At 49.1% G+C, this 20,409-nt stretch overlaps 1 protein-coding gene across 1 annotated transcript; it reads left to right on the plus strand.

Annotated features, from left to right (window-relative positions):
* Window positions 1-6,503: 6,503 nt before the first annotated feature.
* On the plus strand, window positions 6,504-14,192 carry FN3KRP (fructosamine 3 kinase related protein). Its single transcript, XM_082374283.1, has 6 exons — window positions 6,504-6,690; window positions 10,417-10,568; window positions 10,932-11,023; window positions 11,999-12,081; window positions 12,738-12,860; window positions 13,089-14,192. The coding sequence occupies exons 1-6, from the start codon at window positions 6,550-6,552 to the stop codon at window positions 13,425-13,427; spliced, it is 930 nt and encodes a 309-aa protein (XP_082230409.1). The 5' UTR covers window positions 6,504-6,549; the 3' UTR covers window positions 13,428-14,192.
* Window positions 14,193-20,409: the final 6,217 nt, after the last annotated feature.

Raw genomic sequence — 20,409 nt, forward strand, 5'->3', positions numbered from 1 at the left:
GGGCCTCTCACTGTCGTGGCCTCTCTTGTTGCGGAGCACAGGCTCCAGACGCGCAGACTCAGTAGTTGTGGCTCACGGGCCTAGTTGCTCCGCGGCACATGGGATCTTCCCAGACCAGGGCTCGAACCCGTGTCCCCTGCATTGGCAGGCAGATTCTCAGCCACTGCGCCACCAGGGAAGCCTGGTGGCATAGTTTTGATGAAAACTTTCCTGTTCATGGCATGAAGTTAAAGTGGCTGAGACCACAGATAAAGATAGGGTATAACAGGCCTTCACCCTGCATGTTACCATGCCAGCTTAGACAGATGTTGTGATTCAGGTGTCCCATGACCTTTAGAAAATTAAAAAATCCTCCTCACTGTCCTCTGAAGTGTTAATTAGTTCATCTGCTACCATTTGTAGATTTTCATCTGCTCATTTTTGCTTTTTAAAATTGTGAAATACAATATACATATGGAAAATTGCAAGAAAACACACACATGTGTACCACTTAATAAATAATTATAAAGTGAACACTTTTGTTGTAAATCACCCCCCAGGTCAAGAAATACAGCATGGCCGGTGCGCCAGAAACCGTGCACTTTCCTTCCTGATACAACACCCTCCCTCCTGTGTGACAGCAACCGCTGTCTCGGGGCTGGGCTCCCTCAGAAGCAGACAAGGTACAAGCGCAAGCAGCTTACATGAGGGTGACACCGGGAAGCTTTTGTGGGGGTGGGGAAATGAGGCAGGAGGTCAGAAAAGGGTGTTTGGGTGACTGGAGTGCATCCCTCTGGGGAACTCCAGCAGCTGGGCAGCCTCAGAGATAGCTGCTCCTGGGGTTCCTGCACTGGGCCAGCATCAGGGGCAGAGGAAACTCTCCCAGAGTCCAGAGAGCTGGGACTCTGGAATCCCTGGGCTGGCCGGCTGGGGATCAGTGAATGCTGAAGGCACATGGGTGGGGTACCAACAACATCTGTTCCAACCATCATCCTGACTTTTGTGAAAGACCTTGGTGGTATGGATTGAATTGTGTGCCCTCCACTACTCCCCCATCTATATGTTGAAGCCCTAATCAAAAATGTGACTGTATTTGGAGATAGGGCCTTTAGCTAGTCAGTTAAGGTTAAATGAGGTCATAGGATGGGGCCCTGATCCAATAGGACTGGAGTCCTTATACAAAGGAGAAGAGACACCAGCGCTCTATGGAATTAGTTGATTTTTTTCTTCTACTAATAGGAAAGTTAAGAACTCTCTTTTTTTAGTGAATACCCTAGAAATTACAATATGCATGTTCAATTTATCAAAGACTGAAAATAATCATTACTTTTACCCTTCTCTGGAGCAACAAAAAGACATTAGAACAATTTACCCCTTTAAAGTACAAAGATAATTTTTTTTGAAGTATAGTTGATTTACAATGTTGTGTTAGTTTCTGGTGTACAGCAAAGTTATTCAGTGATATATATATATATATTCTTTTTCAGATTATTTTCCATTATAGGTTATTATAAGATATTGAATATAGCTCCCATTATTTTTATTTTTTTTTAAATTTATTTATTTATTTTTGGCTGCATTGGGTCTTCATTGCTGTGCATGGGCTTTCTCTAGTTGCGGCGAGCAGGGGATACTCTTTGTTGCGGTGCGCGGGCTTCTCATTGCAGTGGCTTGTCTTTGTTGCGGAGCACAGGCTCTAGGCGTGCGGGCTTCAGTAGTTGTAGCACGTGGGCTCAGTAGTTGTGGCTCGAGGGCTCCAGAGTGCAGGCTCAGTAGTTGTGGCGCACGGGCTTAGTTGCTCTACAGCATGTGGGATCTTCCTGGACCAGGGCTCGAACTCGTGTCCCCTGCATTGGCAGGCGGATTCTTAACCACTGCACCATCAGGGAAGCCCCCAGATATCAATCTTTTCAAAGTAATCTGACTTTTTAAGAAATTTCCTGTTTCTTTGGTATTCTGCAATTTCATTGTTATTAGTCCAGATGTGAACTTCTTTTAATTTATCCAGCTTGGGATGCTGGGGGGACCTTGGATCTGAGGGTTGGTGTATTTCATCAGTGCTAGAAAATTCTCAGTCATTTTCTCTTTAATTGTGGCCTCTGCCCTTCCCCTTTTCGGGAACTCCAGTGAAATGTCTACTAGAACTACTATTTTCCATGTTTCTTAGTCTCACCTGTAATTTCCCTTTAGTCTGTTTGTACCACATTTTGCATCAATTCTCTGACATCCTCCAGTTAACTAATTCTTTCCTGTGTCTAATCTGTTGAACCTGTTCATTAGGCTTTAAAATTTTATTTTATTATTTTTAAAATATTTATTTATTTATTTGGCTGCACCGCATCTTAGCTGCTGCATGAGGGAGCTTTGTTGCTGCATGTGGGATCTTCAGTTGTGGCATTCAGGGTCTTTAGTTGCAGCATGTGAACTCTTAGTTGCAGCATGCAGGTTCTAGCTCCTCGACCAGGGATCAAACCCGGGCCCCCTGCATTGGGAGCGTGGAGTCTTAGCCACTGGACCACCAGGGAAGTCCCTAGGCTTTAAAATTTTAAATATTATATTTTTAATTTCTAAAAGCTCTTTTTGGTTTGTCAACAAAAAAATTAATCAATAGCCAATTTAAAGAGGAAATAGAGAATTCTAATCGAGCCAACCTGAGGATTATAATCCGGGAGACAGTCTTTCAGAAATCTCTGAGGACTGTTCCACCTGTTAGAAGTTGAAGGCACAGTCAGATACATTTTTTTTTTTTCCAGTGTTTTTTTTTTTTTTTTTAGTTTATTTATTTATTTATTTTTGGCTGTGTTGGGTCTTCCTTTCTGTGCGAGGGCTTTCTCTAGTTGCGGCAAGCGGGGGCCACTCTTCATCGTGGTGCGCGGGCCTCTCACTATCGCGGCCTCTTTTGTTGCGGAGCACAGGCTCCAGACACGCAGGCTCAGTAGCTGTGGCTCACGGGCCCAGTTGCGCCGCGGCATGTGGGACCTTCCCAGACCAGGGCTCGAACCCGTGTCCCCTGCATTGGCAGGCGGATTCTCAACCACTGCGCCACCAGGGAAGCCCCCCAGATACATTTTTGAGACAAAGGATCGTACATCAAAATGGCACACTGAAATTTTACATAAACATTACCAAAGATATATAGTCCAGATCTGCATGTACAGGCAAGCAGTAGGTCACTATGATCCCTTACAGAATTAGGAAGGAAAAATTAATCTTCTAAGGAGTTACATTGCTGGCGTCAGAAGTAGAAAAAAATTGATATTTATGGTCAAGCAGGCATTCCCACCTTTGAGAAGGTCTGGTTAATGTGTAATGCAGATGCACATGACGGAAGGCCCAGTATGGGCAGGAAGTATGTTATGCTTAAATTTTCTTGTCCTGGGACTTCCCTGGCCGTCCAGTGGTTAAGACTTCACCTTCCAATGCAGAGGGTGTGGGTTCGCTCTCTTGTAAGGGAGCTAAGATCCCACATGCTCCGTGGCCAAAAAACCAAAACATAGAAGACAGAAGCAGGGACTTCCCCGGTCATCCATCCGCCTTCCAATGCAGGGGATGCGGGTTCCATCCTTCGTCGGAGAACTAAGATCCCACATGCCACAGGGCAACTAAGCCCACGCGCAGCAACTACTGAGCCCACGCGCTCTGGAGCCTGCGTGCCACAACTAGAGAGAGGCTGGCGCCTCAAGGAAAGATCCCACATGCCTCAACTAAGACCTGACACAGCCAAAAATAAATAAATTTTTTAAAAAAGTAAAAAAATAAGAAAAAAAAAAAGAAGCAATATTGTAACAAATTCAATAAAGAATTTAAAAATAGTCCACATCAAAAAAAAATTTTTTTTTCTTGTCCTGTCTTAAAACATAAATGTTATTCCCTCAGGTTCTTTATAGAATCTGCTTAGTCACTTTTTTTAGTTTCTTCTTCCCTGTAGATATTTTCAAGCTTGGCTCTTATTTCCTTGGTCATAGTAGGCACAGTTATATGCCATTAAGTGGGCCTGAAAATGCCAGCACCTGAGTTTATCCACTGTCTGTTGTGTTGACCTCATGGCACCTTGCTCTCTAGTATGCCTGGTGTGTTGGTCCACTTGGGCTGCCAAAACAAAATTCCACAGACTGGGTGCTTAAACAACAGAAATGTATTTTCTCATAGATCTAGAGGCTGGAGGTCAGGGTGCCAGCAGCATTGGTTCAGAGTAGAGCTCTCCTGAGGGTTTGCAGGCAGCCACCTTTCCCCGGTGTGTGCGTGAGGAGAGATTTGGGGCTAATGTTCCTTGCTATGTTGTCAGCTCTCCAATGCTTTTTACATGTACTTAAACTGTTTTAATCAGCATTTCTAGTTATTTTCAGCAGGAAGTTTGGTCCAAACTATCTGCAAACGATCTGCTCTTATTCCTTAAATCTTCAACCTTCAAAGCCTCAATTATTCATTCTTTCATTGTTTTAGCACATTCTTAGTGAATGTCCATGACATGACTGGCATTGTGCATCATGCTAAGTAAGCATTGAGAAACAATGGGGAATGTGATGGTCAGTTTTACGTGTCAGTTTGGCTGGGGCATGGTGCCCAGATATACGGTGTCAAACATTATTCTGGATGTTTCTGTGAGGGTGTTTTCTAGATGAGATTAACATTTAAATCAGTAGACTGGTGGGTGGACCTCATCCACTCAGCTGAAGGCCTGCAGAGAACAAACACTTACCTCCCCTGAGGGAGAGGGAATTCTGCCAACACAACTCTGCCCTGGGCTTCCTGCTGCTGGCCTACCCTGCAGATTTTGGTCTTGCCCCTCCACGACTGTGTGAGCCCTGTTAACCTGAAAAATAAAACACCCTGTAGTTTTACCAGCAAAATGGGTTTATTCAGGAACAGCAAAGAATTGCAATTCAGGACAAGCTGGCTACCACAAAAGCCACAGACAAATCCAACAAAGAAAGGAAAAGAACCTTAGAAGGAAGAAGCTGGAGGAGTTGTTTTGTGTTTTCTTTTTTTAAAAAATTTATTTTGGCTGTGCTGGGTCTTTGTTGCCGCGCACTGGCTTCTCTAGCTGCAGTGTGCGGGCTCTCAGTTCCCACACCAGTGATCAATCCCTGGCCCCCTGCATTGCAGGAGCTGGAGTCTTAACCACTGGACCACCAGGGAAATCCCTGGAGGGGTTGTTTTGAACTAAAGTCCATTGGAGGAAAGCGAGAGTTGAAAGTGATGACTAGTTTTCATTGGCTGAGTAGCTTGGGTAATTGATTTCTTGTGGGAGGTACAAAGAACACCTTTCTTGGTGAGGCCTGTAATTGAGGATTCTTTCCTGTTGATGATTCTTCCTGTTGGGATCTGTAATCAACAGTTTTCCTGTTATTGACCATGAGTGGCCACAGGGCAGAGGCACTTGGTGACACGTCTTTACCTTCAGGCTGTGTCTGGGTGGACAGGGTGAGAGCTCTCCCTTTTGGCTTTCCCACTCCATTTAAAACAGGTTTCCCTTTATTAGTTTCCACAGCCATTTCCCTAAAATAAATCTCACTCTATATACACACACCCTGTTGGTTCGATTTCTCTGGAGAATGCTGACTAACGCGGGGAGCCGTGGACAAAGAATGCTGCCTGCCATATTAGTAAACAAAAGACGTTGAGGCTATCAAGCCCTCAGCCACTGCAGCTATCCCCGACTGTGCACCCTGAGGAATTCAGAATGGAGAACACAGGACACGCCCTAGATAGTTAGGGTGCGTATCAAAGGAATGATTTCACTAAGCCCAGACTGTCGCATTTTCTCATACACAGAAAAGCACTAAATTCATTTACTTGAGATGTCTGTTTTTTTTTAATTAGCAGTAATCTTTTGATGTTTGACTACCTGGTTTTTTTGTTTGTTTGTTTTTGAAAAAAACTCCTGTACATTCTTGCTCTTCCCTTTCCTCTTCTGAACAGTCCCTCAGAGCCATCTGAGAGGCTATCTCACCAGCTTAAGTCCTCAGTAATGCCCCCAATAAAACATAACTCTCAACTTTTAGGTTGGACATTTTTTTTCAGTATACAGAGCAAAGCAGACTTTATTCTACCCTCAAAGCACTAAAGTCTAGTTGGGGAGATTGATGCTAATTGCATAAACAAGTGCAAACAAACAAACAAACAGAAAAGATAGCACCCCGGAGGGTGTTGCAGGAGCCTCCAGGTCGGGAAAGCCCCTGTGAGGGGTGACGCTCTGGAGCCGTGGACGAGGGGCTGGAGCAGGCGGTGTGCCCCAGACCAGGACGGGCCATACAAGGTTAACGGCAGGTCACAGGAAAGGTCGGGGGAAAGGCCAGAGCGACCCCGTGGCGAGGAGAGCCACCAGGGTCTCGAGGCCGTTGGGAGCACAACTCAGACCCAACCCCACCTCCCGTCGACCCTCCCCTCCCCCATCCCCGCGCGCTCCCGCAGCCAGGTCCCGCCCCTTCTTTTCCCTCCCCCAATCCCTCCCGCGCTCCCACGGCCCGGTCCCGCCCTCCCGCCCCTCACCCAATCCCCACGCGCCCCCGCGGCGTCGCGGCGTCTGCGTACGGTCTGAGGCGGGTATGCGGCCCGGGCGCGGGCGACATGGAGGAGCTGCTGAAGCGGGAGTTGGGCTGCGGCTCCGTCAAGGCCACGGGTCACTCGGGGGGTGGGTGCATTAGCCAGGGCCGGAGCTACGACACGGACAGAGGACGAGTGTTTGTGAAAGTGAACCCCAAGGCGGAGGTCAGGGCTGCCGCGGGCGGGGGAAGGGGGCGGGGGCGGGGGACTGTGGTCCCGGGTCCGTGTCCGGGCTCGGCGTCGGGAGCCGGTCCGGGTCCGCGGGCGGGGCCGTCCGAGCCCGGGTCTGCGGGCCGCGGAGGCGCTCGGTCACCCGTCTTTTTGTCAGGCTGGCCTGGCGTTTTGGGGGGGTCCGCGGTTCAGCCCTGCGGCCTCTCGAACCTCAGGGAGGTCGGCGCGGGTCCAGGCCCGTCGGGCGCGTGCCCCACCGCCGCGTGGACGCTGTGGGTGGTTTTCACGCGGCCCAGGTGGCCGCTGCCGTGAGAAAATTCATTGTTTGGCGAGTTTTGAGCAAGGACAGGTAGTAGAAGTCCCTTGTCCCGGGGTTTATTTGAGCTTGCAGAGATCAAAACCCTTTCTGAGTACTGAAAATAATGTAGCCTTGGTCCGCCGGGCTGCTGTAAACACTGGGCGGCTTTAAACACTAACATGTATATTTCTGGGTCTGGAGGTCGGACGTCCAAGATGGTGGTGAGGCTTCCTTCCCTGGTGTGGAGGCCACTTCTGACTGTGTCCTTACGTGGCAGAAGGGGCAGGAGAGCTCTCTGGGGTCTCTTATAGGGGCTCTAATCCCCTCATGAGGGTTCCACTCCTTTGGCCTGGTCACTTCCCAAGGCCCCGCCTCCTAACACCGTCGCCTTGGGGGTTAGGTTTCAACCTCTGAATTTTCGGGGGACACAAACATTCAGTCCCTTGCGGCCGTTTCTCCATTCTGTTTGTATCTGAACGTTTTCTGAAGGGTTCCCATATAAAATAGGTGAGCCTCCCGGCTGAAGTTGACTTATCCCGGTGTGTTGATGTCACTTCTTTGCGCACTTTGGGTGGGTCATGCTTGTAGTGTTAGCTGGGAGGCCCTGGATGGCTCCAGTAGGCAAGGAGCAGGTCTGGACAATGCCTTGTTTCAAATAGGGCTGAAGGTGCTGACCCCAGTACCAAGTCCTACGTGTTACACACCCTCAGCACTTTTATCCTCTCTTTGGAAATCATACTGCAGAATATCCCATCTTCAGTGGTGTGGGATGATCTCTTTCTGAAACGATGCTGTTCTCTCAAGACCAACCTTCAACTCTGTTCTACAGAGGTTGGCTGTGTGTCATCCTGAACATCCCTTCTATAGGAATTTGACAACTAATGGTCCTTGAAGTTGCTCTTTTACATTGGTTTCCCCCAGTCAGTACTAATGTAGTGGAGGTGTCCTTCCTTACTTTCCACCACAGGCCTTCTCTGGGTTCTTTTTCTCTTATGTGGCTCCATCCTTTTCACAGCTGTATTTCCACTTTCATTAGTGTTTGTAATAATTCAGAACTTGGTGTAGATTACAGGGAAGCAAATACTTTCTGATGATTAAAATGGAATCTCTCAGTAGTGCTTTTTAAACATTGTTCTGCTACTGGTATTCTGGTTCTTGCTCTTTATTGTCATCAGAGTCCATTTTCTTTTCGCTAATCTTCACGTAAGTTCCTTCTAATCCTTTGGTAGATAGTTTCAAACATGTCTCTTTCTAGTTTGCTTGGGAATATACTGTGTGAGTTATGCAGATATACTGCCCATAGCGGAAACTTTTGCTGACTGATTGGAAAATAGGACTGTTTTTATGCTTTGCCTTTTAGGAGGTGAAAATGTCTTCTTCCACACTTCTAAGAGAAGACTACATAGCTGCTCTTTTGTTTTCCTTCTCACTCTCTGCTGGAATGACATGGTCGAAGTTTTTCCTCTTGATTATGCTTATCTGTCCTTTGCATGCTTGAGTAATTGGCTTTCTCTCATGCTCCTCCCTTAAGTTCTGGATCTTTTGTAGCCCTGCACCCCAGCTAATGCTTACTTTGCCCTTGTCCCATTCTGGAGGAGCAGTGTTCTTAGGGTTCGACACTGAGGACCACATGGTAGTGGACATTTCTGTGAGGGAGCCTTGCCTCTAGCTGGGTTCACAGATCCTTCTTCACCTCTCCCTACATTTTTTTTTTTTTAATTAAAAAAATTTGGACCTCCCTGGTGGTCCATTAGTTAAGACTCCGCACTTCCAATGCAGGGGGCATGGGTTCAGTCTCTGGGTAGGGAAGTTCCACATGCAGTGTGGCGTGGCCAAAAAAAAAAAAAAAAAAAAAAAAAATTTATCCTTTACTTTACGCTGCACAACCAGTGCTGTAGTACAAAGTATAGCCAGGGCCCAGCTGTGTTCCTTCGTCTTCAGAGAATGCTCTGAAAATTCTCCTTAAGACACAGTTCTTATTTTCCTCCTCAGGAACTTTAGCTCTCCAAAGTAGTATAATAATAATGTTTGTAAAGTGTTTAGAATGGACCGTGAAACTGTTAGCTGCTAACTCAGTTAATTATGGCAGCAAGCCTATGAAATTGGTACTGTTACTAACCCCATTTTACAGATGAGGAAACCAAGGTCACAGAGTTAGTAACTATGCAAAGTAGAGATAGAAGAATGTCCATGGCAGCACTGTTCGTAGTGACCCCAAACTGGAAGCCCAGTGTCCTTCATCATAGACTGGACAAACACGTTTTAGAACATTCGCACAGCAAGCTCTACACAGCAGAGAGAATAAACTCTGACTGTTGATGCACCAGCGTAACAAATGCAGTGTGGAATGAAGAGGCCTGACCATCTGCCTCTGTAGAGATGACAAAGCAGACAGACAGATGTGGGGGTGGGGTGGCAGCGGCTGGGAGGAGAGGAATGCCGGTTGGCCGTCACGTGGATGTGCTGACTTTGGGAAAGTTAGAGGTGGATGCTTCTGAGTTGTGCAGTTTTCTTCATATGCGTCTGTAGAAATTTTACTTTAAAAAAAAAGATACTTTAAAGGGGAGGAATTACTTAGCCTGGTAAGTTAGGGAAGATTTCTCTGAGAAATCAGAACTGGTATTAAGTTGAAATCTGAAGGGGAGGGGGCTGACTTGGCAAAAGAAGGGGGAGGGGTGTTCCAAGCAGAGGTGACATGGCGTGTGGAAGTCTCCAGGCTGAAGGAGGCCAGGGGAACTGTGGGGCTGTCATGTTCCCCACATGTCTGTGGGGAACTTAGAGAAGACTGTAATCCAGGAGCGCAAGGGGTATGTGTGCCCGCCTGTAAGTGTGGAGGTGGAGCCCAGGTCGGGGCCCAGATGAGGGGGGGATGTGGGCAGGGCCAGGCCCTGTGGGGCTGTCATGAGGGAAGTGGGGTGGGTGACAGCTTGGGGTGTGTTCCAGGGTGGGCTTTGCCTTCCAAAAGCAGGAACAAGGACTTTTGGACTGGAAATGGGAAAGGTGGTGGAGATGAGGTGGTTTCCAGTGCCGGGTAGGAGATGCCATAGGACTTGGTGGTCCATTCAGGTGAGAAGTTACGCCAGCTTCCTGGCACACGCAGATGGGGGCCGCCTGTGCCTGAGGGCCCCCTGGGACAGGACTGTGGTTGAGGTACTGTGTACACAGTCCAGCTCTGCACCAGGCATACGTTTCTCTCTTCGGAGAGACTGGGATCAATGACAATAAAAATATACAAAACTAGAAAGTACAATCCCTCTAATTCCTGTGCAGCTTCAGAACGTGTAATCTGCTCTACTGAAAAGTGGAAAAGCTGTCCGTTCTATTGAGTCTGCAGTCAGCCTTGGTTGTGGTGCTCGAGAAAACATGTCTACACAGAGCCTTGCTCTTCCTCCTTCTCCCCTCCCTGGTTATTTCTCTGACAGGCCAAAAGGATGTTTGAAGGTGAGATGGCAAGTTTAACTGCCATCCTAAAGACAGGCACAGTGAAGGTGCCCAAACCCATCAAGGTCCTCGATGCCCCTGGAGGTGGCAGCATGCTGGTGATGGAGCATTTGGACATGCGGTATCTGAGCAGGTTCGTTTGCTTCACCTTCACCTCTGGGTGCCTTTGTTCTTTCTCTGAGTGGGAAGCTTGCATTTGGGGTGTAAGTTTGCGGGATGTGATAGAAGGAACCCATGACCCCGCACATCCTGAGTTCTGCAGAATGAGCAGCATGTACTATGTGGGCCAAAAGCAAACAGGAGAGGAATTTAAGGGTGAGATGCTGACAAAGGACCTGGCTGCAGACTCAGATGAGGCCCTCCATCTCCCGCTTGCTTCACCAGAACAGACTCTTAGCCTCACTGTCTCACCTACTTTGTGTGGCCTGAGACCTTTCAAATGGAGGTGGGTCCCCATTTGTACCATGAGTTTAGTGGCTCTCTTTTGTTTTTACAGTCATGCTGCAAAGCTTGGAACCCAGCTGGCAGATCTACACCTAGACAACAAGAGGCTTGGAGAGACTCTCCAGAAGGAGGCTGGCACAGTGGGTATGGCTGTGGGCCCGAGGGACCCCCCCCCCCCCCCAGAGGAAGACACCTGGCCGGTATGGGTGCGTGGGTGGAGTTGTGCTGCCACTGTGTACAGTCAGACCTGTGTTGCTGCCACAGGAAAGGAATGTAAACCCCAAGGCTGCATGTTTGGGGTGCAGTGAACACAGTGAATACAATTAGTGTATTGTCTCGAAAATGCATTTGAAAGACAGGAAATATTTCCTGAACTCAAAATCCTATCATATTATGGTTCCTTTGACCTGTCACTCCCCAGAAGAAAGCCTATCAAAGTTTCTCTGGCTTACCTTACGGTGCCTTTTCTTCTAGGAACAATCACACATGAGACTCAGAATGATAGCCCTCACGTCTGACCTTTTTAGGGCTTACTGTGGTGGTAGCACTGAGGGTGTCTTCCAGGATTTTCATCCTTTGACGTTTGATAATCCATGTGTAGCCCATATGGTTACTCTGCTAGGCAGAGTAGCAGACACACCAGGGACAGATGACCAAGAAGCTACTGTGTTAGACAGACAGACGGCCTCGTCCCTTCCACCTACATGTAGTTCAGTCCTTCCGGATTTACTTTGAGTGTAGGGAGCTGCAGAGGATGAGATCATTTACAAGTACAGCAGTTTATCTTCCATAAGTGGCAAATGCTAAACTGGCCACTGAAGGCTGTCCTTTCCTGATGGGTTATGGGGTGGATTTTCCCTCCTCTTTTGGAGACAGTGTGGTCGCTCCTCTGAGCATCCTCTGGTGCCCCTCCTGGGAAGGAGTGGGTGTCCTGGCTTGTTGACTCTGATGAGACAGGCTCTGTTCCTGGGTCCCGGAGCCCAGGGCCCTTGTTTGGATGAGGACACGAGGTGGAGAAGGGCACGCTGAGGTCAGGCCTCAGAGCTGCTCTGAGCTCCCAGAGCTGGCCCCGAGGGAGCGAGGGGACTGTCATCTCTCTCGTTTCATTTTGCTTGCAAGGGAAAGGAGGTGGGCAAGTGGAGCGGCCCTTTGTGGACCACTTTGGCTTTGACGTGGTGACGTGCTGCGGGTACCTCCCCCAGGTGAGTGACACCACCATTTTGCCTTCATTTCCCAGTCAGGCCAGCTGTTCAGAAACAGCTGCGGAAAGCACACCCTCTCTCTTTTTTGGCGAAATTTGGTAAAAGGTCTTTGCTCCTTTTTTTTCTTTGCTAATTTTAAGCAGTCGATATGAGGACTATCCACCTCACATGCTAGGTAAGCTCAGAGGAGCAGAGAAGGACCAGCAAGTTAGGATGCTGGATTTCAAGGTGGGTGAAAATTAGAAAGTTAAACTGCGTTTTATTTTAAGTAGGAAACTCTCAAAGGTAGCTTAATGAAAAGGGATTGTAACTTTGAGTTTTATGATTTTGTGGTTGGCTGCCCTGGGGATTTCAGCCTGGGGGGCCATACTTGGGCTGAGTGGGTAAGACGGCGGCCTCGCCCTCTGAGGAAAGGCAGGTAGCTGCTTGGGAGGGGAGCACTGAGTATCCCACGGGGCACAGTCCACACTGTTCAGATCTTGAGATGTTGTGGGAGGTTGTCTGGGAACCTGCCGGTCCCAGCATGTCCTCCAGACCCCAGGCTGCCTGGTCAGCTCCACCCCTTTACACTGGTCCCTGCAGTGGCGCCTCTGGGGACCAGCCTGCTCCACCTTTGCTCTGGCGCTTTCCTCTGAGCTCTGCTGTCAACCACACAGGTGAACGACTGGCAGAGGGACTGGGTCACATTCTATGCCCGGCAGCGCATTCAGCCTCAGATGGACCTGCTGGAACAGGGGTCTGGGGACAGGGAGGCCCGTGAGCTCTGGGCTGCTCTGCAGGTGAGTGTCGCCCCTCCCAGCCTGTGCCCGTCATGCCCTGCAGGCCTGATGGGAAGGCGCTGCAGCTGGTGCGGCCACCTGGGCCTGGGCCTGGACGGGAGGTGGGCATGTCTGTGCACCTGTACACTGACCAGGCCGTGCTTGGGCACTGGGAGCCACACTCAGAAAAGCCTCTGTGTCCCTCCTGTGTGCATCGGTCACTTTGCTAAGGCTGCATTTCCCCCACAGTTAAAAATCCCTGACCTGTTCCATGATCTGGACATCGTCCCAGCCCTGCTCCACGGAGACCTCTGGGGAGGAAACGTGGCGGAGGATTCCTCTGGGCCCATCATTTTTGACCCAGCTTCCTTCTATGGCCACTCGGAGTATGAGCTGGCGATAGCCGGCATGTTCGGGGGCTTTAGTGGCTCCTTTTACTCCGCCTACCACAGCAAAGTCCCCAAGGCCCCAGGCTTCGAGAAGCGCCTTAAGCTGTATCAGCTCTTCCACTACTTGAACCACTGGAATCACTTTGGATCAGGGTACAGAGGGTCCTCCCTCAGCATCATGAGGAATCTCATCAAATGAGCTCTGGAGGGAGGCCTGAGTTCGGGTTACCAGATCCTAACCTGACGCCTGTGGCCAGCCTCTGGTTCCTCCTCAGCCTCTTCTTCAGGGATTCTTCCCATTTCTTCACACCCTGGAGTAGCTTCAGACCAACTTTCCAAGCCTCATAAAGTATGTGACATCTCAGAATAAAGGTTTTATCACCCTAAAGTTAGACTTCACAGCTGGATAAAACTGCACTAGAAATTGGATGTGAACCAAGGGACCAATGGAGGGCGGGCTGTGTCCAACCCGCAGCTGCCCCAAAGGTAAAGAAGGGAGGTAGCCAGAGTGCCAGGTGCTGCCACCGAGGGCACCTTCCCACCGGCTCCCCGTCTCCTCTCCAGGAATGACTGCTGTCCGGGGTAATGCTTCTTGGTGGGTCAGACTTGGGTCTCGACGTGAAGGCATCGTCCTAGGAGCACCTCCTGATGATCAGTCCCAAACCCAGCACATTCCCTTTCCTTTCTGTACCGCCACTGGACCTGCCGCAGGTGGAGTAGGTCTGGACGCATTCTGGGAGTGACCAAACTGCTCGCCTCAGTGTCCCTGGTCGATTTAGGAGCCAGGGACTGCTTCTGTTAGCAGCCCGTCAACTGCCGATTTCATTTGCATCGTAGAAACCAGCGCTAAACCAGTGGTTTCCCTCCTTCAGTCTTGCAGTGGTGAGAAATGTTCATGAATGGCATTGATGCTAACAAATCCCTTTATGTAAAAATTTGAATAAACTTTCAGTGGTTTCAGTGATACGTGAGAGTGTTGATTTCCCTTGTTTAAATCATAATTCAATATTTATTGGAGCTGTTTGCCAGGAAACCTTTGTAATATATTCTGAAAATAAATAGGTACAACTGTTGTTTCTTAAAAGAACACATTTTTTCTTGGCTTTGATCAGTAAGAGGATAGCTCAGAGCTTCCAGATAAGGACAGGTGCAGGTGTGGCCTGAGGACTTGTTGCTAAACGACTCAGGTCCAGTTTAACTGCTGTTCTTCTCACCCTGTGAGATTTGGTTAACAGTAAAGGAAGGTTGAAGATAGCTATCAAATTGCATTTCACGGAGGAAGCCAGTTGGTGGCCCCTACTAGCTCTGGCTCAGGGCTTGGAGGATGTGGGTGTTAGAGAGGACAGTGTCTCATGAGGTGGGTCCGATAGGATGTGTACATGTTTGCCTCTCGTCTTCTTTTTGTTTCTCTTTACAGGTCAGGGCCCCTCCGTGGAATTCAGAAGCAGAACTGATGCCTTCAGAGTTTATTTTTTGTGGGACGGGAGAGAGGACTGTGACTTTTTTTTTATCACTTTAATTATTACCCTTTTTTAACTCTCAGTTATTGATGTTTCTTCATTGCAGTGGCAGCAGTGGCATAAAAAATAAATAAAATTTCTCCATGCACAAAGTGCGTCTGATGGACGGAAGATGACACAGGAAGGACGTATTTCAGTTGGAGGAAATTTCTCACTGTGCTTGGGGGCTGAGGTTGCCCCAGCAGGACACCTGCCGTGAAACTTCCAAGCGAAATCCGGTGCCTGGATCAGGCCCAGCCTGGGCCAGGAGGCATGTTGGGGAGAAACCTGTCCCCCACAAACCTCTCAGCAGGCATCCCTGGTCCCCCCTTCCCCTCCTGGGGCCCCGGCCCTGGGCTGAGGAATCCCACCAGGTGGATGGGGGAGCCTATGCCTGGGGGCTGTGCCAGGTGCAGGGAGCGGCTGCTTCTGCCCCATGGTGGCCCCCCGCCATGTCAGCCCAGCATTACCAGGGACTAGAGCCAAGGCTGGAGCTTTCCTGGAGTGCCGCATCTTAGGCTGCCAGCGAGTGCAGTCAAGGCAGAGATATCGGGGAGTACCTCAGAGGTATGGCAGGCACGCAAGCGACAATTTTATGATGTTTCCCTGCTTTTGTGATGGCACAGTATCTGTCAGCTTTTTTTTTTTTTGGCTGTGCCGCGCAGCATGCAGGATCTTAGTTCCCTGACCAGGGATCAAACCCAAGCCCCCTGCAGTGGAAGCGCAGAGTCTTAACCACTGGACGCCAGGGAAGTCCCCTCTGTCAGCTTTTTAAACTGCAGTTTGCTGCGATTGCTTATTCTAAAATATCTACTTTTGTATATAATTTTGTATTCGTAAGTATATATATTCCTATATAAAGGGTTGCCAAAATTGTATAAACCTCAGGCCCAAAGGCCACTGGACCCCCAAGAGTTGCTGCTTGTGGAGTGTTCTGTTCCCTGAAGGCCCCTCTGTGCATCTGAGGATAAGCTGGCACAAATGGATTGGGGAATATTGTCCCCATGTCCTCTCACATTCCCCTCCTTCAGATCTAACTTGCTGCTTCCGAAACACCAGGAAATCGTATAATTGGTGGCGTCCAGAACAGACTGAGGCAAGGCCTGGAAGGCTATCTTGGGAGTGAAGTGTGTATCTTCAGGGCTTGGGTTTTGAGATCGCTCTCAGGCTCATTGTAGGTTTGTGGCTCACAACACCAGCTGAGACGACAAAGAGGGAACTCTTGTGGAAGAGGGTCTGACCGAGGTGGGTGCCCTGACTGTAAAAAAAAAAAAAAAAGCCGGGGTTCTGACAGGGTTCCGTCTTGCTGTGCAAAGTCCCACTCGAGTGGTTCAGCAGCCGTGGAGACCACAGGCCACCACTGTGCTGTCTTGAGCTTCACGTCTGCAGGGCAGTGTCAGAAAGACACTTGTAAACTGTTGGGACTCTGTTATGGGATGATGTTATGGGCTGGATTCTGTTTGGGATTCAGAGGGAATCTGGGAAATTACAGCCAAAATCAGGGAGGAAAATGCACATTTTGGAAAGTTCAGTTTGCTTCAGAGAGCAGTGCACCCAACCCCTGGAAGAAGGTGCCAGTTTGCTCCAAACAGACATGAATCTAGCAAACCTTTACCCTGCATCACACAGGACTGTGTGTCTATGACATCCTAGTGGAGGGGTCAGGAACCCATCCTAGTGGATGGTCTTAGAAGCCTGGAGACCTTCCACCTCTGGTATAATGGAAACCATGCTGTACTAGGGGCTGGGGGACCAGTACAAGAGGCGAGTCTTAAGTGAGTTACGTGAGTTTTGAATCCATTCCTAAAGTGGGCCCAGCAGAAGACCTAAATACACATTTTTCCAAAGAAGACACACAGATGGACAACATGAAAAGATGCTCACCATGGCTAATTATTAGAGAAATGCCAATCAAAACTACAGTGAAGTACGACCTCACACCAGTCAGAATGGCCATCATTAAAAGTCTACAAATAAATTCCAGAGAGGGTGTGGAGAAAAAGGAACCCTCCTACACCGTTGGTGGGAATGCAAATTGGTGCAGCCAGTATGGAGAACACTATGGAGGTTCCTTAAAAAACTAAAAATAAGACTTCCCTGGTGGTCCAGTGGTTAAGAATCCACCTTCCAATGCAGGGGACGCGGGTTCAATCCCTGGTTGGGGAACTAAGATCCCACATACCACGGGGCAACTAAACCTGAGCCCCGCAACTAGAGAGAAGCCCACAACGAAGAGCCTGTGTGCCGCAACGAAGACCCAGAACAGTCAAAAAAAAAAAGGAAAAAACCCACTGATTTTCAACCAGGAGCAATTTAAAAACAAACTAAAAAACTAAAAATAGAGTTAGCATATGATCTGGCAATCCCATTCCTATCATATATCTGGAAAAGGTGAAAATTCTAATTCGAAAAGATACATGCGGGGCTTCCCTGGTGGTGCAGTGGTTAAGAATCCACCTGCCAAGGCAGGGGACACAGGTTCGTGCCCTGGTCCGGGAAGATCCCACATGCCATGGAGCAACTAAGCCCGTGCGCCACAACTACTGAGCCTGCGCTCTAGAGCCCACGAGCCACAACTACTGAGCCCACGTGCTACAACTACTGAAGCCCACATGCCTAGAGCCTGCGCTCTGCTGCAAGAGAAGCCACTGCAATGAGAAACCCGCACACCGCAATTAAGAGTAGCCCCAGCTCGATGCAACTAGAGAAAGCCCGTGCCACAGCAACGAAGACCCAATGCAGCCATAAATAAATAAATAAATAAAATAAATTTATTAAAAAAAAAAAAGATACATGCACCCCAGTATTCACAGCAGCACTATTTACAATAGCCAAGACATGGAAGCAACCTAAATGTCCATTGACAGATGAATGGATAAAGAAAGATGTCATATATATATACAATGAAATACTACTCTGCCATAAAAAATAATGAAATAATGCCCTTTGCAGCAATATGGATGGACCTAGAGATTATCATACTTAAGTAAATCAGAGAAAGACAAATAACCATATGATATCACTTACATGTGGAATCTAAAATATGACATAAATGAACTTATTTATGAAACAGAAACAGACATAAAAAACAAACTTACGGTTACCAAAGGGGAAAGCGGGTAGGGGAAGTATAAATTAGAAATTTGGGATTACAGATACAAACAACTATATATAAAACAGATAAACAAGGACCTACTGTATAGCACAGGGAACTATATTCAATATCTTGTAATAAACCATAATGGAAAAGAATATGAAAAAATATAAATGTATAACTGAATCACCTTGCTATACAGAAATTAACACAACACTGTAAATCAACTATACTTCAATAAAATAAATTTAAAAAAGTAAAAAATAAAGTGGGCCCAGGTAACAACACCCATGGGGTTGTTGGAGATGAACTAACTCCCTGGCGAGAGCCCTGCCAGTAAACACTGCTCAGCATGTCTAGAGCCTGTCTCTCAGGGCGAGGGGTGGGGGGCAGCTTCCTCTGTGTTCCTCATCTTCTCCCAGTGAAATTGCTTCCAAAAGCTCCTTGTGTGAGAACTTGCCTCCCGGCTGGGGTTTCCTCTTGGGCAGATGTGTGCGGATATCCTGGAAATTGTTCAGAAACAGCGATCAGAGATCAGAGTGGTGGGGGACTGTGGTGGGCATGGAACAGCCGCCCCATCACAGCCGACTCTGAATTCCTAAGAGGCGGCAGAATACCCCTCCCTTTCCCAGAATCTGTGTGAGGGGCATGAACCCAGTATGCTTACGGTGAAGGCCAGGATGGTGGGCTAGCCTTGACACCTGGAACACGTCCACCGGCCCTGCTGGAAGCCAGGCCTTAGGATCCTAACCCCTGCCCCAGCTGCCTGATTTCAGAACGGGCTGTTGTGATGGCCCTGGGGCTGTGCCCACAGCTGCCTTCCTGGTGCCCCTTTTCTGAGCAGCGTTACACCCTCCCCACCCTCCTGAGACTCCCCCCAACACGGAGCAATGGGACACTTTTGGCCATGGGCTGTGTTTCCCTTCTCGGTGCCACCGGACTCGGTATTCACCGTAAGGATCTGAGTGAGCAGGAGAGTCGCTCCTCTGCACAGTGACCCCAGTACCTTGGCTGGTACTACCACCCCAATCCACACCCCCAGATATATTTCCTGAGAACTCCTGCAATAGCTGCCTGAGTTTTAGCTACAGTTGGGGCTGAGAGGTGCCTTCTGCACCTTTGCAGCCATCATTCTGGTTCTTGGGGAACCAGGAGACTGGCCGTAGTGGGGAAGGGGCTGCTTGGATGTGTCTGAGTCACAGCTCCCAGTTGAGCTTCCTACCACAAACCAAAACTCAAATGCAGGCTTGGGAGGAGGGCGGGCTGGTTTGCAAAGTCAGAGTGCTCTCCTAGGCATGTGTCTTCATGCTGAGGATTCTGTCCTTGGACCCAGGGCTACTCAGATGGGAGCTGGGAGGCCTGGGGAGCAGCCCCAAGTGCCTGGGTTCGGGACCAGTAAGATGGTGTGCCCCTGCCTGGCTGCCACCCAGCATGTTCACCCTACTTGGACAAACCGTGGCCACAGCCCAGAATGGGGCTCAGTCAAGACCAGCGTCTCCTGCAAGAAAGGGCAGGAGGGGGCAGAAGGGTGGAGCTCATGGGCACCTGACCCTGGCAGCTTTGGGACTGGGTTTAGACCAAAGATTTGGAATTCTGAGAGAACAGAGAAAACAGGATGGAAATCATAAGGAAAGAGCTGAAGAAGCTGAAGGCAACTTCCCAGGGTTGGGGGACCCAAGTTTCCATCCTGAAATGGCCCACCTGTCCTGCCCAGAGGAGACTCATCTTGGGCACTTCCCTGGGGAATTGTCACATACTGGCAACAAAGAGAGGATCCAAAAGCCTCCAGAGAGAGAATAGTTTCCACACAGAGAATAAGACTCCACAACTGGCTTCCAGCTTCTCAACAGCACAGGAGCTGGAAGGTGAGGCCACAGAGCCATCTCAGTGGTGCAAGAACAGCCTGCATTCCATACCCAGCAGGACTGCTCATCGAGAATAAAGACGTCTGCAGAAGTGCGAGAGCTCATCTTTACTGTCACAGATCCCTTTTCAGGATGCAATAGGAGCTTGGGCTTCGCCAGACTGAGAGGGAGAGCTGGGAGGAGGGAGACTTGCGGGGGTCAGACCCTTCGTACAGATGCCAAACAGTCTCCTGCCCACCTGCTCTCAGCCATGCATGTGTGAGGGCATGTGTACATGCCTTTGTGCACATGGCACGTGTGTGTGTGTGTGTGTGTTTTCTTAATATTTATTTATTTATTTGGCTGCACCGGGTCTTAGTTGCAGCATGCGGGATCTTCATTACGGCATGTGGGATCTTTAGTTGTGGCATGCGGGATCTAGTTCCCTGACCAGGTATGGAACCTGGGCCCCCTGCATTGGGAGAGCAGAGTCTTAACCACTGGACCACCAGGGAAGTCCTGGCACATCTGTGCCAGGAAGCTCCCTTCCTGGGACAGCCAGCCTCTGTAATCAGGAGTCCCACTCCGGGTGTGGTCAGCTGCCTGGTATCAGAACCCCAAGAGCAGACTCTATCTCTGATGGGCACCAGGCGCCCTGACGAGCAAGCCCAGTGCCAGCAACCGGTGTCACCAGGCAGTGCCTGGGGCCTGGCAGGACGTGGTCAAGACCGCCAGCCTTCTGTG

The sequence above is a fragment of the Balaenoptera borealis genome, assembly GCF_965194805.1.
Source record: "Balaenoptera borealis genome assembly, chromosome: 20".
Classification (NCBI taxonomy): domain Eukaryota; kingdom Metazoa; phylum Chordata; class Mammalia; order Artiodactyla; family Balaenopteridae; genus Balaenoptera; species Balaenoptera borealis.

Excerpts from the sequence above, each read along its gene's own strand:
- FN3KRP (XM_082374283.1), top strand. The coding sequence starts at position 6,550 with ATGGAGGAGCTGCTGAAGCGGGAGTTGGGCTGCGGCTCCGTCAAGGCC. Across the intron at positions 10,569-10,931 it reads GACATGCGGTATCTGAGCAG|TCATGCTGCAAAGCTTGGAA; the intron begins GTTCGTTTGCTT and ends TTGTTTTTACAG. Across the intron at positions 12,861-13,088 it reads AGCTCTGGGCTGCTCTGCAG|TTAAAAATCCCTGACCTGTT; the intron begins GTGAGTGTCGCC and ends TTTCCCCCACAG.